The sequence below is a fragment of the Chaetodon trifascialis genome, chromosome 2 (assembly GCF_039877785.1).
Source record: "Chaetodon trifascialis isolate fChaTrf1 chromosome 2, fChaTrf1.hap1, whole genome shotgun sequence".
NCBI lineage: Eukaryota > Metazoa > Chordata > Actinopteri > Chaetodontiformes > Chaetodontidae > Chaetodon > Chaetodon trifascialis.
In genome coordinates this window covers 31,851,174-31,864,302 of record NC_092057.1, presented here as the reverse complement: position 1 = coordinate 31,864,302, position 13,129 = coordinate 31,851,174, and the positions used below count along the sequence as shown (strand labels likewise).

Here is a 13,129-nt window from a genome sequence, read left to right as displayed (position 1 = left end):
GTATAAACAATGTAGCCCAATTTGCCATTTGTACTGGCATTTTTAAGTCACAATTAGGGCTGTCAGTTTAAGGCATTAATTAGATTAATTAATTACGCTGCAAATTAACGCGCTATAAAAATTAACACAATTGATCATGAGTGGCAAGTCAATGCGCAAGCATTTTAAATTTGGCCCTTTGAGTGACCCGTAGGCTGCAGTGGCAGGTCGCATCCTACCTGCGCCACTAGTCAAAAGCAGGGTGACAACAGACATGGATGCGACACCGGAGAGCGAGGCAAGCCTACTTGGACCTTTGAACGGCAAGTTTATTTATAAAAAGAACAAAGACGGGACTATTAACAAGAACGCAGTGATTTGTACCTTGTGTAAAAAAGAATTTTCCTATCACCGTAGCAGCTCCAGCCTGAATTATCATTTAAACGCTAAACATGTAGTTGCTGCTAGTGCCGCTAGTGCTACCGTGAGCTCACTCCGCCAACCCACACTTGCTGAGTTAGGAAAACGAATGAGCAAAGCCATGACAGAAAAACTGACAACCTCAATCGCAAAGTGGGTTGCTGCTGATTGCAGGCCGATTTCAGTCGTGGAAGACGAGGGCCTAAAAGAGGCGTTTCAGATAGCGTCATCTGACTCTAATTTCCAGCTACCGTCGAGAACTACAGTGATGAAAAGAATTCACCAGCTGTAATGTTAATGTCAGTGAATTGTAATGTCCTAGAATTCAAATTCTTTATTTGGGGACCTTTAGCAGATATGAGATTAAAATGCGATTAATTAGATTAATTAATTACAAATCCTGTAATTAATTAGATTAATTAATTACAAATCCTGTAATTAATTAGACTATTTTTTTATAATCGCCTGACAGCACAATCAGTCACAAAAAATGAAAATGCAATTTTCTAAAAATTTCAAAATTGAAACTGACACAGTACACCCTGGCTTTTGCATTACATTTACATTACATCAAGCTCTAGAATGGTGAAAAAGAAAATGAAAATGGAATTGTCTTACAGCTTGAAAATGAGAATTTGACATTTAATTAACCTGTAATTAAAGACTTAACCTGCTCCAAAGTGAACAATATTCAAATCCAATAAGGGAAACAGTGTCCCTAGTTTGTTACATTCACATTTACGTCACACTGAAGTGGACAAAATGAAAAAGAAAATGTAACTGTCAGCCCTCTTATCAAGGTTGGCTCCTAGTTAGAGCATCATTTCCCTGTGTGTTCTTCTTGGTAAAGTCTGCTCACTCAGTTTCTACCAGTTTTGGTGCCAAAGCCTATTCTATTGACAATGGCATATTTTTTGGGATGCCTGCAAGATTTACCATGAATGAATGTCAGCGATGCACTTTGAGCTGCACCAGCCAACGGGAGAACAGTTTCATATTTTACATATCCAAGTTACATCCACATTTATGAAGGTGAGTAATTCAGCCTATAACTTAGCCTAGCAGCCCAGCTTGTCTGTAAACTTTTTATTATTATTATTAATATTATTATTATTATTATTGGCTGCACGGTGGCGCAGCAGGTAGTGCGCGTGCCTCACAGCAAGAAGGTTGCCAGTTCGATCTCCGGGTCAGGCGGGGCCTTTCTGTGTGAAGTTTGCATGTTCTTCCCGTGCATGTGTGGGTTCTCTCCGGGTACTCCGGCTTCCTCCCACAGACCAAAAACATGCTCATTAGGTTAACTGATGACTCTAAATTGTCCGTAGGTGTGAGTGTGAGTGTGAATGTTTGTTTGTCCTTGAATGTGGCCCTGCAATCGGCTGGCGACCGGTTCAGGGTGTACCCCGCCTCTCGCCCATTGTAGCTGGGATAGGCTCCAGCCCCCCGCAACCCCGAAAGGGATAGGCGGTATAGATAATGGATGGATTATTATTATTATTATTATTATTATTATTATTATTATTATTATTATTATTATTATTATTTACTACCTGCTTGCTACCATTTGGCTAACCATGTCCCTTGGGATTTGACAGGCATGTTAGAGCTTATAGTAAAATCTAATCCTTTATATGACTGAGCACAGGGTAGGTAGTCCTTACATAATGGCTTGTTTGTTTTGTTTTTTTCATGCACACTGTCATGTGTTCTGTTCCCGTTCTGTTGTGTGAGTTCTTTTTCATCAATATGAAATTGAATTAATATCAGTCTATATAAGATGCTGTAAATTTTACTACATTACTACAATAACAACAGCTGTAGGACCTTCTTATTTACTCCTTAGAATAGCACAATGTTATCAAACCAAAATTTGACCCTGACCTGAAAAGTTTTTTTTGTTTTTTTTTAACGGTCTTTTCCTACAGGTTAAAGCACTCCACACCTGTTGAGCCAGTTTATCATAGCTGAACATGTGTAGCTGCATCAGTGTGCTGCCACTCCTGTGTCACGCTCCTGTTCCAGTCAGCACATTAGTCCCAGCTCTAAATCCCAGTGGTTTCCACAGCACTCAGCTGCACAGAGGGTGAGCAACAGTGGTACAAACCAAGAACTTCGGCAAGTCTGAGAATAAGAAGAAGAAGAAAAGAAATCACCTTTATTTGTCACAGCACACAGAGAGTTACAGGACTGCACACGCCATGCAAGTGAAATTCTTTCTCCGCACTTAACCCATCCTTGGTTCGCCTTCCTTCGTGGCAGACCAGGAGTGGTGGGCTGCCAGCCGACCGGCGCCTGTGGACCGAACTCTCTTCATCACCATTGGTCAGGTGGTGATCTTCTTGCATGTTTTTAGTGGGGGTATGTTTTTTATGGAGGATACCCCAGGTGAACACGGGGAGAACATGCAAACTCCACACAGAAAGGCCCCTTTCTTCAAGCAGCAGGTGCCGAAGGCATGGTGGAGGACACGCCCACAGCGAGAATTGAACCCGGGACCTTCTAGCAGTGAGGCGACAGTTTTGCCACCGTGCCACCATGCCACCCAATAATAATTTAAAATAATAAAATAATAATTTTAAAAATATTATTTTTATACTAATAATAAAAATAATAATGTAATTGTAATTGAAATGCTACAGCTACACATACATCATTATACATACATTCTTCATCATTTCTATATCTTGCTTGTGATATCCACAAAACCAAACTCTGTTCACCATCTCACCTGTACCTGGTTCATCTGTTTTTCAATAAGAATGTTCCTGCTGAATCCTCCAGGCTAAGTATATTGCCTGAGTATGAACTATAAGCTATTCATGTATTTGTGTTGATATCGGGATGGTTGTCACGAATTACTCACTTGTTATGACAAGAGGAAATAAAGTCATTTTAACATAACCTGTAATTGTCAGCCTTGTTAAATTCAGTTGTACTGAATTTTGTCAAATATTAAAGGTTACTGAACATGAAAGTCTTGTCTTGATCAGGGTTTTAGTTTGTTTCAAATATGAACATTTCTTTGTTAATCTGTATCTGATTATGTTGAAAAGCTACAGTGATGTAAGAAACATCAGACAAACTTCCCAACATTCATTGTTCATGATATTAATTTTAACTTGACATCTGTAACATACAAAAACACAAACATGATAGTACAGTAAGACTGACTGAACTATAAAACCAGCCTAGACGTATGAATAACTTTAGTCACTTTTCTTACTCACTCAAAGAGCCACTTCGACCCGGTTTCCATGGAAAAGACAACACTGGGAGCCGCAAACACTTTTTGACATCTGAAATGATGTTAGCCTATATATATATATATATATATATATATATATATATATATATATATATATATATATATATATACTATTTTACAAGTGTTAATATATATATATAAATATATATATATATATATATATATATATATATATATATTAACACTTGTAAAATAGTGTTGCTTATGAAATCCATGCAGTCCATCCATGTTTCAGAAAATTAAATTTTATTTATTAAATGAACACATTTTGAACTCTTACAAAAAAATTAAAATCGCAGAGTTGAAGCTCTCGTTCAAATGAATTAAAAAGTTGAACTTAAATGATCCATCTAGCAAACAAAAATGCAGTGAGCCGTCATCCTTTGGGCTTTCGGAGTGTGTAGCAGAGCCTTGACCGGAATTTAAAAATACAGTGGAAAAAGAGCACTATTTCACTGAACAATGAAAATAAATATTTGCAAAATAATTGCCTGAATATTTATTTTACCTGGTCAATGGGACTTCTGCTCCTGAATCTCTGCGCACAGCGTCTGCAAATCAGGGCTGTAGGAAGTCACTTTCATCTTTACGCAGGACTGTAAGCTGCCGTCTGTGAGGCGTGAGCGGTGTTTGTTTTTAACAAACACCGCTCACCACTCAAAAACTGAGCAAGACTGGCCTTCTGGAAACATCTTCAAGATCATCTCTCAGGCGTTTAAACTTAGACACCCATATATCTCTGTCTCTGGCTATGTCAGCCAGCTTTATTTTAATATTTCGAGATCACAATAATCTAACAATTTACAACTACAATTAAACAAACGAACAAATACAAATAAAATACTTTGTTCAAATATTGTGCAGTTTTGGTGTCGCTGGGCTTTCCGCGCATGCCGGCTGTCAAATCTGCCTGCTGACACGTTAAGTGCTGTCAACGTCTCTGAAGAAGGCGAATGCTGATCACCGAAATTGCACAAGTTCTGAAGGAAGAAGTTAAAAACTTTGACTTAATAAGAAGACATGATACACGTTTTTGAGACAAATAACATATATATACATCGGACACTTTAATTTATTTTCCCAAGCCGCGTAGAGCCGCAACATAAGGATGAAAGAGCCGCATGCGGCTCCGGAGCCGCGGGTTGCCAACCCCTGCTCTAAACATGCATGAACTATTCAATCATATTTTCATTGCAAGTGTGTTTTTAAAAAAAAAAAAAAAAAAACCTTGTGTGGTGGTGCTGCGGTAGCAGAACATTGGACGTTGGTGAATACAGCTGTACTCCAAAGAGTGAGCGCAGTTAAGGTGGTTAAACAAGTTTGTGGTATTACCGGTCTTGGTGGGGACGACAGTCTTGCATAAGTTACAGACCACATTGGCCTGACTACGGTCCGACTTATAAAATCCAAAGAACCGCCATACTGGCGAGCTGACTTTCCCTGTTTTATCAACAATTTCTTCGCTCGCTGCAGCACTCACTTTCTATTTCTTATCTCGCTCCGCGTGAAGAATCAAACACGAGACGAGGTGGCACAACCGAACTTGATACTGTTACATGATTGGTGTGTTAGCGTGTCACTCCCACTGATCAGTGATTACTCCCTACGTTGCTCGGTTACCTGAGAGCGAGTACCTTTGTTTATGCCACCAACCTTGTTTTGCAACTTGCAAGATGTGGGGAGGGTGAGCAGCACCAAATTTCTGGGTGTGCACATCACCAAGGACATCTCCTGGATAAACAACACTTCATCACCAAGAAAGCGCTTCTGCTTCCGCAAAATAAAAGAGAGCAAGAACCCCGTCACCCATCATGTGCTCTTTGTACTGAGGCACTACTGAAAGTATCCTTACTAGCTGCATCCTTGTGTGGTATGGGAGCTGCACTGCCTCCAACCGCAAGACTGTAGTGCATAGTGAATACAGCTAGAAAAATCACACCTGTCGTACCTGCAAAGCAATCAGGATTGTGGATGTTTCAACTCGTCCCCTTCACAGCCTCTTCAGCCACCAACCATCTGGGAGAAGATACCAGATCCTCCGTGTGAGCTCCTCCGGGGAGTCACAGAGTTTCAGCTTCATCCACCAGGCTGACAGGATGCTGAACTCTCTCCGCTCTCTCCACCTCACCTGTAAGACTGTAATCCCCCCCACCAGCCACATTATACACTGCCTCGCCAAAAAAAGAAAAGTCACCTCCAAAAAAAAGGTCACACACTAATATTTCATTGGACCGCCTTTAGCTATGATTACGGCACACATTTGCTGTGGCATTGTTTTGATAAGCTTCTGCAAAGTCACAAGATTTATTTCCGTCCAGTGTAGCATTAATTTTTCACCAAAAATCTTGTATTGATGATGGGAGAGTTGGACCTCTGTGCAAAGCCTTCTCCAGCACATCTCAAAGATTCTCAATAGGGTTAAGGTCTGGACTCTGTGGTGGCCAATCCATGTCCGAAAATGATGTTTCATGCTACCTGAACCACTCTTTCACAATGTGAGCCTGATGAATCCGGCATTGTCATCTTGGAATATGCTTTTGCCATCAAGGAAGAAAAAAATCCATTGATGGAATAACCTGGTCATTCAGTATATTTAGGTACAGTAGTCAGCTGACCTCATTCTTTGGGCATGTAATGTTGCCGAACCTAGACCTGACCAACTGCAGCAACCCCAGATCTTTGCACTGCACCCACAGGCTTGTACAGTAGGCACTAGGCATGATGGGTGCATCACTTCATCTGCCTCTCTTCTTACCCTGATGCGCCCATCACTCTGGAACAGGGTAAATCAGAAGGACAAGAATCAGAGGGACAATCCCCTTTATTGTCACACACACATTACGTGCTGCACACGCCATGCAATTGGTGAAATTTGTCCTCCGCATTTGACCCATCCTGGTTGTCCTTCCTCCGCAGTAGACCAGGAGTGGTGGGCTGCCATCCGACCAGCGCCCGGGGACCCAGTTTTCGTTTGTCGCCATTGATCTTCTTGCATGTTTTTTGTGGGGTTTTTTTTAAGGAGGATACCCCAGGTGAACACGGGGAGAACATGCAAACTCCACAGAGAAAGGCCCCTTTTTCCTCGAGCAGCAGGCACCGAAGGCATGGTGGAGGACATGCCCCCAGCACCCACAGCGGGTATCGAACCCGGGACCTCCTAGCTGTGAGGTGACAGTGTTGCCACCATTCCACCGTGCCACCAGGCACAGGCATATCTGGACTCATCAGACCACATGACCTTCTTCCATTGCTCCAGAGTCCAATCTTTATGGTCCCTAGCATACTGAAGCCTTTTTTTCTGATTATCCTCACTGATCAGTGGTTTTCTTAAGGCTACACAGCTGTTTAGTCCCAATTGCTTGAGTTCCCTTCACATTGTGCATGTGAAAATGCTCTTACTTTCACTACTAAACATAGTGTGATTTCACCAAACGTTTAAGTGATCGCCGATCACGATCAATCAGGATTTTTTTCCCGACCACATTTCTTTGATGGTTCCCCACTATCCCTCACAATAATGAGTTGGACAGTTCTTAACCCAATTTCAGTAGTTTCTGCAAACGCCTTAGATGTTTTTTCTGCTTGATGCATACCAATGATTTGACCCTTTTGAAACAGACTAACATCTTTTCCATGACCACGGGATGTCTTTCAACATGGTTGTTTAAGAAATGAGAAGCTACTTATTGCATCAGTTGGGCTTAAATAACTTATTGCCAGCTCAAAGATAATCGCCCATGCAGTAATTGTCCAATAGGAGGCTCTTACCTATTTGCTTAGTTAATTCTAGGTGGTGACTTTTTTTTGGCCAGGCAGTGTATAAAGAGACTGTAAAATACAATCTGCTGCTCTTAATTTCACCTTTGAATGAATACACAGTGTATTTGTACTACATTTTGTGTGTGTGTGTGTGTGTGTGTGTGTGTGTGTGTGTGTGTGTGTATATACTGTATTTACATACGTATATATGAACAGTATATGTGTTCTCTATGTATGTATGTATGTATGTATGAACACATATACAATACTGTGCAAAAGTTTTAGGCAGTTGTGAAAAAATGCTGTAAACTAAGAATACTTTCAAAAATGTACGTGTTAATAATTTATTTTCATCAATTAACAAAATGCAGTCAATGAACAGAAGACATCAAATCAATGCTTGGTGTGACCACCCTTTGCCTACAAAACAGTGTCAATTCTTCTAGGTACACTTGCCCAGTTTTTTTGAACTCGGCTGGTAGGTTGTTCCAAATATCTTCTGTGATTGTACGTTTCTTCAAATCCTTTTGTCTCTTCATGTAATCCCAGACAGACTTGATGATGTTGAGATCAGGGCTCTGTGGGGGTCATACGATCACTTCCAGGATTTCTTGTTCTTTACACTGAAGACAGTTCTTCTTGACGTTGGCTGTATGTTTGGGGTCGTTGTCCTGCTGCAGAATAAATTTGGGGCCAATCATATGCCTCCCTGATGGTGTTGTATGATGGAGAAGTATCTGCATGTATTTCTCAGTACTGAGGAAACCATTGCTGCTGCCATTTTCTGCACCCCAGATCCTATGTTTTCGTGGATAGTTGAGTTGCTTGGCCTTGTTTCCGTGTTGGAGGTATGACTTTTTGGCTGCGACTCTTCCATGAAACCACTTCTGGCCAGAAAGTGTTCTTTGCCAACCACTAGGTCTGTGATGCTTGACATTGCCGGTTTCTTTGTGCTTCTTCAAAAGAGCTTGAATATCACATCTTAGAATCCCAGTCTGCTTTGAAATCTTTGTCTGGGAGAGACCTTGCTGATGCGATTTATCTACCTTGTGTCTTATTGCTGTGCTCAGTCTTGCCATTGTGTATGACCTGTGACATGAAACTGTCTTCCACAACATCCCCTTGGCAGCAGAGTTTGGCTGTTCTTCACCCAGGTTTAAGCCTCCTACACAGCTGTTTCTTTTTCAGTTAATGACTGTGTTTCAGCCTACATGTGAAATTGAGATCATACACCAATAAAAATTGATGCTTGTTTAAAGGCAAAGGGTAGTCACACAAAATATTGATTTGATTTAGATTTTTCTTTTGTTCACTTTGCATTTTGTAAATTGCTAAAAATAAACAATTATTATTTTTGAAAGCATTCTTAGTTTACAGCTTTTTTCACACCTGCCTAAAACTTTTCCACAGTACTGTACATACATATGGCAATTATTTATCCTGACACTTTTTATATGTCTTAGTACTCCCCAGTAGTTTTGTGTCCCTGTATTTATTTTTAAACCTGTCCTGTTTTATCTTTGTTGTTGTATTGTTATTGTTTTTACGTTTATATTTTTGCACACACTGTGGGACTGTGAGAAACAATATTTTGATCCCTCTGTATGTCCTGTACATATGGCTTAATTGACAATAAAATTTACTTTGACTCCAAAGTCACACAGCTGCATCCCCTTGAGCCTGTGCCTGTTAGTAGTACACATGCTGTTGCCATGTTGCATTTTAAGGCATGGATAATCAAAATAGCTCTTGTTGGGACATTTAATTTCAACAAGGTGAAAGTGTGGATTAATGATTCACATTCTATTTTGTGAGCCATATCACAGCTGACCTCAAGAGACTTAAAGTGTTGCTGTTGATGTTCAGTGCAAACACCTAGACAAATAGACAATAGACTGGGGATGGTGTTTCCCTTTTTGCATTTGAATATTGTCCACTTTGGAATCTTTGGAAATGAAATGTCAATCATCTCAGCATTTCCATTTTCATTTTAATATCAATATCAATATCAATTTCAATTTCATTTTTTTTTTATTTATATAGCGCCAAATCACAACAGAAGTTGTCTCAGGACACGTTCCATATAGAGCATATGGTCATCAAATACCCATATGAGTATGTGAAATAGAAAATGCAAGTTGTATTATTGCAGTTTCGCTAAAAATGTTGCCCAAATAACACATACAGAAATGGAAAATGAATAATTCTACAGCAGAATTATGTTAGTAATAATTATATGTATCCGTGTATGTGTGTGTGTGTGTATAGGACCACTTTACTTAAAACTTTATCTTAAACTTAACCTCCCTCCATTATAAACACAACCTCCAATTTTGAAGGTAGGGTTTAAATACATTTTGTTATTAATTCAAGTATATGTATGTATTTGTAAACCATGCTCATTTTCAGTATTATCCAAGTAATCACACAGTAATTTTGTTTGGAAACTGAGATTCTTGATACATTCCTCTGCCGCTCCATTTCTCTCTTGGTAGATGTATCTCTTGGTAGATGTATCCAACGCACATATTGCAACACAGTTCCAACCCTTTTTGCCGATGAACTTAACCATTGCTAAGAAGACCGTAGTGTTGAACTGTAAGAACAGAATGAAAATAGCAATTAACCATGATGACAAAAAAACCCAGATGACTCTAGGGTTATTTTCTCAGACTGGTCAAATCTCCTCAAGAGACACAGACGACACAACAGGCTGAGTACTACTCAGCCCTTTGTGTGAAAATGGTGACATGCCCTGTTTTAAAGCATATGCAGTCAGCTATAACTAGAAGATCCCACAAAGGCCTTATGTGGTTCAAATTATTTTTGCACGGGGACATGGTGTCACATTAGACAAATGGCAGCAATATTTCTAATGGAAAAGTGTAACATTTCTGAGTGAATGTTACTGACCTGCTTTTGACCTTTGGCCCCACTTTTCCAGGTGTAAGTACTGGCATTATGATGACAGACTACTGACCTCCAGTGTGGTGATAGTTTTCCATAATGAAGGCTGGTCTACACTGATGAGAACCATCCACAGTGTCATCAAGAGGACTCCAAGAAAATATCTAGCAGAGATAGTCATGATTGATGACTTCAGCAACAAAGGTGGGCTTGCTTTCCTCACATGCAGTACAGGGGTTGAAAAAAAAAAGTAAAAATAAGAAATCAGATTTTAGAGGGATCCTGCAGCACATTTGTTTGGCTAAATACTCACCTCACTAGACTACTCACCTCAGTCACCATGGTGAAGTCACATTTTATGGCAAGGTTATTAACTGAGCTTGATTTAGCTCGAGCCATTCTGCTTGGTGCAACATATTTTTCATTCTGTGCTCCAAGAGGAAACGTCAGTGTATTCAGATGCTAATTCTGCTTGTGAGACATGAAATGTCAAGATAGATTCACACTTAAGTGCTAAGTATGTTGGTGTCATTTCATAGATGAGATGTAACGTAACCCTCTGTCTGAGTAACAGTTGAGGTGATAATAGTGACACTGGTTAAGATAGTGGGATGAGCAGATGTAAGTTGACCCTGTTTAAAGATGATAGCTAGACTCACTTTAAATACAGATATTATCAGGTATCAAACAAATACCTCCATTGCGGATTTACAAAGTGAAATGTAATGGGGTTGAATGTTGCATTGAAGAGAATTTCTATCACAATGAGAATGACCTATTCTCTGTGCATATGTTTTTGCAGCCCATCTGAAGGAGCGTTTGGAGGAGTATATTAAGCAATGGAACGGCCTTGTAAAACTCTTCAGAAATGAGAAGAGAGAAGGACTGATCCAGGCGAGGAGTATAGGAGCCAAGAAAGCCACTAAAGGACAGGTATCATATGATCTTACTGCTACTGCTCCACAGCTGCTGTTACTAGTGTGTGAATGTTCAACAGTGGCTTTACCTACTTGAAAAATATCAAATGCAGTTTCTAACTGTGGGCTCCATGTGTGAAACACTACAATCATTAGTTAGTGGTGGTGTGGTTTTTTAGGTGCTGATATACCTGGATGCTCATTGTGAGGTTGGAATCAACTGGTATGCTCCTCTGGTTTCCCCTATTTCAAAAGACAGGTAACACACACACACACACACACACACACACACACGCACACACAGAATATTATCCAACAGAGATTGTTTAAAGACTAGCTTATTACTCAATTAAAGTCCATGTACCATCATCTTAACTTTTCTTCTCAGCACATCTTGTTTTTTGCACATCTGGTACTGTTTGTATTAGATGGAATATGGTACATGTACAGGTAAAATTATTCAGTAGCACATTAAATACAGTGGCATGTAAAAGTTTGGGCACCCCTGGTCAAAAGTTTTGTTCCTGTGAGTAGAAGATAGACTGATCTCCAAAAAACATAATGTTAAAGATAGGGATGTAACGTTACCAAAAACACGGTACGATTCGAAGTCCACAATTCCAAATTTATTGTGATATTCAAATGAAAAAAAGAAAAAATGACTTGAAACAATGTCCTTTTATTAATAGATTAGTGTGCACAGCATTCCCATATGTTTGATTTCCTTCTTTCATAAGATGAAATAAAAGTAGCCAGTCTAAGCATGTCCAAAAAATTGGCATGAACCGGCAAACCAGTCTGATAATCTGAAGTGTAAACTCAGGATACAGGGATCGTATATATTCAGCTCAAAAGGATACCGTTTAACCAGGACTTAAATCAAAATCTCATTTATTAAGCAGAATTATGGATAATGAATGATATATCATGAATAGTACGACAGAAGATATGAGGTGATGTGACATAACACAAAAGAAACTTATGGTAACTAGGGATGCACATTTTAAGTTTTTTTTATGACCGTTAACCAACGCCCTTTAACGATTAATAACCGTTAACCGATAAGATTTAAATGTCCTTACATGCTGCCATTCCGATATACTGCCATTCCGACATACCACCATTTAGACATATCACCATCCCGAAATACCGCTATTCCGACACACAAACGTCCCACCATTCCGACAAGGCTTTCCATGTAAGGAAAGGTTGGAATCAGAGAGTCACTGACTCGGCGCTGTCCAGTGCTGAACTGCAGATTTACAATGACGGCAAATAGTTAGATTACTCATATAAAATGTAAAAAAAAAAAGCTACAAGATTTAGATAATTAACAGTACTCTAGACTTCAATCGTCTCCTATTGCTTTTTAAATTATGTCGAGAGCGAGCGCGCTGGTGATTTCTTAAATTGTGTGTTCTGATTCATTTCCAAAATAAAGTTTTAGCTTCTGAAATCAGATTTTTTAACAGTTCTGATGGAGCTCAATGTTTATCTGGATGATGCGGCTTCATTCCGAACCATTTAACTGTAAACCTGGACGACCCGCGGCATGTCTGGAGATAAAAAAAAAAAAAATAATTCAATGTAACGTGTGTTTTGTGCGTAATTGCGAACAATAAGCTGGTGCTTCGGAAGTTGCATTTGGTCCTGTTTGGCCTCCAGTGCCTTGCATGCAGGTGTGCTGTGGTTGAAGTGCCTGACAAGCCGCCCCGCTGCAACAATAACACGATGCACAAACACATTAAATCCGTCATTTACCGCCAGCTGCAGTGTATGTGCAAAACAGGGGATTGAGTCCCAGCTGACCCGTCCGGGAGAGTTGGCTGCCACGATGTTGCGCGTGTTGTCGTGGACGCATGCGGACACTTTCCCACTAAGT

At 39.9% G+C, this 13,129-nt stretch overlaps 1 protein-coding gene across 2 annotated transcripts in view; it reads left to right on the top strand.

Moving 5' to 3' along the window:
- Nucleotides 1-13,129, top strand: part of galnt7 (UDP-N-acetyl-alpha-D-galactosamine: polypeptide N-acetylgalactosaminyltransferase 7) — a 55,762-nt gene that overhangs the window by 15,547 nt on the left and 27,086 nt on the right. For both annotated transcript variants that reach the window (XM_070987452.1, XM_070987442.1), the window contains exons 4-6: nucleotides 10,368-10,534; nucleotides 11,133-11,263; nucleotides 11,427-11,506. In XM_070987452.1, coding sequence (XP_070843553.1) covers nucleotides 10,368-10,534; nucleotides 11,133-11,263; nucleotides 11,427-11,506 — 378 coding nt within the window. The remainder of the gene's footprint in view (nucleotides 1-10,367; nucleotides 10,535-11,132; nucleotides 11,264-11,426; nucleotides 11,507-13,129) is intronic.